The 3,135-nt window shown below is 27.4% G+C and overlaps 1 protein-coding gene across 1 annotated transcript in view; it reads left to right on the top strand.

The window, feature by feature from the left end:
• LOC105455832 overlaps nucleotides 1–2,670 on the top strand; it is a 6,651-nt gene extending 3,981 nt beyond the window's left edge. The window contains exon 2 of the mRNA XM_011699461.1: nucleotides 2,608–2,670. Coding sequence (XP_011697763.1) covers nucleotides 2,608–2,611 — 4 coding nt within the window. The 3' untranslated portion in view covers nucleotides 2,612–2,670. The remainder of the gene's footprint in view (nucleotides 1–2,607) is intronic.
• The last annotated feature ends 465 nt before the right edge of the window (nucleotides 2,671–3,135 follow it).

Raw genomic sequence — 3,135 nt, forward strand, 5'->3', positions numbered from 1 at the left:
CTTCTGTGGCGTGACGTGCTTGACACACTGGGGTAGAATAGTACATATATGTACAATTTTTCTCAGAGTTACATACTTCAAATTAACGAAAAGTGGGCCTGGGGTGTGTTACACCCCAGTGTGTCAAACAAGGGTTAACAAAAACTTTTGTATTCCTACGGTATGTAGAAATACCGTAAATGAACATATGCATCCTTTGAATACAAGCTTAATAGTATCTTTTAACTATTAAATATAAATTTGAATTTATAGCAGTATTAAACTGAAATTGATGTTTTCCATTTAAGCAGAATGGTGACAAAAGTTGTAATTTTATCGTTGTCATACACATTATTAAAATAAATATACAGCTATTTTATATCTTTATTGCTTTAAATGCTGTTGCTTTAGTAATTATTGTCTAACGTAACTTTCTGGAGAATAATTTGATTTCATTAGTATGATGAAACTGAACTAATTTCAAGTGATCTTATATTGCGCATAAATATGACTTCATTATTAGGCACTAGAAATTAAGGGGCTCATTTTGTACTGACATCCATCTCTTTATCTTTTACAATAAAATTTCGGTTTTATTTTTAGAAATTGTAAGATATCATTTAATAGATGTTCTAAAAAACATTCCACGAACGCGCGAAAATAAGAAATTTCTTATTCCATCTTGACCGCTGAAAGATCATTACGTTGCATTTTCAAACAGTGACCCTTTAGAGTGTTTTTATCGATAAACTTTAGACTGACTTTTAAGTTTTATCGTTAGATTGAAACGAAATTTTTTTCAAATACTTGGATATTTTGTGCTTACTTCCGTTTCTTTTTGTTTTTATGTTATTATTTAATCTACATAATCATTATGCTACAATTTCCACTGATTAAAGAGTTCTCAAGATACATCATGAACATGTTGCATAAAGTAATTGCGAAATTAAACTGGACATAGAGCTTAAATTAACGCATTAAATTCCAGGAGTTTCCTATGTGTTTTTCTGCTTTAATTCTTGTAACTTGAGTTCTAATCAAAATTTTTAGATTGCAATTAATATTTAGGAATAAAATAATTGTTCTCTTTCCAAAAATCTAGTCGGTGGTGAAGTAATATGTCTAGAACAGATATAAAAGTTGAAAGTGGAGGTACAAACAATAAGTGATCCCTATCTATTTATCAATAAACAATCAACTAATAAATGATTTGATCTTTTTTTAGAATACATTAACGTTATTAGTATATAACACTCAAATAGTAATTATGTATAGTATATTAATTCATTCAATTAAAAAAAAATTAACAAAATCATTTATTAATTAAATATTTACCAGTAAAAGACAAGAACCGCTTAATTTTTTAATTCAGACTTTCAATCTTTATATTTATTTTTTAGACATGTTACCTCATTGCCGACTAGATTTTCATAACTCTTTTTATATCAACATCTAACTGTCAATTGTAATTTTAAAATTTTGATTAGAATTTGAATTCTAAGAAAAACATAAAAACGCAAGTAAAGATCTCAATGGATTAATTTAATATAAATTGTTAAATATTTTGTTAAATTATTAAATATTTTTTATTATATTAATCCATTAAGGAACTCAATAAATTAATTTAATAAAAAATATTATTTATAATTTGCACAACTAGTAAATTATTAAAATTGAAATTGGGTTAAATACATCTGTATTTTTCCTAAAATGTGCATGGATGTTTACCATAATATAATAGTTGTATAAATAGATTATTATATTTAATACAATGTAAAATGTATAATTTTTATATTTTATAATGCAAAAGGTTGTACAAAATAATATATAATATTGTACTTATTTCAAATTTATTTAAAATCTATTCCACATATAATATTTTTAAAATGAGTTTCAATTTAAAACAATTATTTATATTACAACGAATAAAAAAGGCCAATGCACAGTCATAGCAGAATCTTGGTGCTTCTATTATTTTCTTATGTGATTTTACATACGTATCCTAGCTTCGACGAAACTGCGTGCCGTTACTTCCGAATTCAACGTAACCCCTAATTGAAACAGAACCATATTATCACGTATTAAATTGCTAATCAATTTAATAAGTACTTGATGCTCACTTGCATCTAATAAATCCTCCTTCCCCCGCGACATCAAATAAATGCTAGCCTGCATCTATAGTCTATACGAACCATTCTCAATGAATCTGTAAAGAAATTTATTGCGAAAAAATATCACTTCATGTTCTTAGCCAGAAACGAACCCAGATCTCCATATTTGCTAGACGGGCGTCCTGCCTTTAAACCACCAAGGCATGCGATAACATTCATCGCAATAAACAATCTAGCGCGTTTTTAGGCCGCGTAAATTCAATAATTATTTAAAGTATGACGTATTGAGGCCAACATGTATAAACTACATATATATCTATTGCTAATTAAATTGTAAGTAACATTTAAGGTGATTATTTTTCTTATTATTCTTATTATTACTTTTTATTGTATTATCAAAGCTAAAACATTTTTTACGGAAGAAATTAATTTATATTGTATTTTTATGTACTGTTATTAGTATTTTTTTTTAACTTTGATCAGCCTATTCACAATATCTCTAATTTCCTTGTTTCAGGTAAGTGCGGAGCTATATTTTTGCCACTTTCATTCTACGTTTCATGTAAGTAATTGAATCACCATTATTAGTGATTATTGGTCTTACTAATCAGTGCATAAAGCGAACTATATTCAATTACACTGGATTCTCCATATCGACGAACTCTGCGATAATAAGCAGCAGGTGTCTTAAATGCATCACCGAGTAAATGTGTATTTGTGTTGCATAGAATGTTCAATATGGTTACCATACCATAAATTCAAATATCTGTCCATTATCAGACAACTACAAGATTATTGTATTATAGAAAATGTGTAACTCAAGCAGAAATCTCTCTTCTCTTTCTTTATTTAAAATCATATAAAAAAAAGTTAGAAAAATTAAATGAATAATGTGTAGAGGAGACCGGGGCTCGTTGGCACAGTTTTCACAATTTAGACATTCCTGTTTTTAAACAACTATTTATTATGATTAAACTATATTAATATGATAGAAATGAACCTTTCTCTACATTTTCATGCTAGGAACGATTCTGTATACTGTATA

Source organism: Wasmannia auropunctata, unplaced genomic scaffold (assembly GCF_000956235.1).
Source record: "Wasmannia auropunctata unplaced genomic scaffold, wasmannia.A_1.0 LD335834.1, whole genome shotgun sequence".
NCBI lineage: Eukaryota > Metazoa > Arthropoda > Insecta > Hymenoptera > Formicidae > Wasmannia > Wasmannia auropunctata.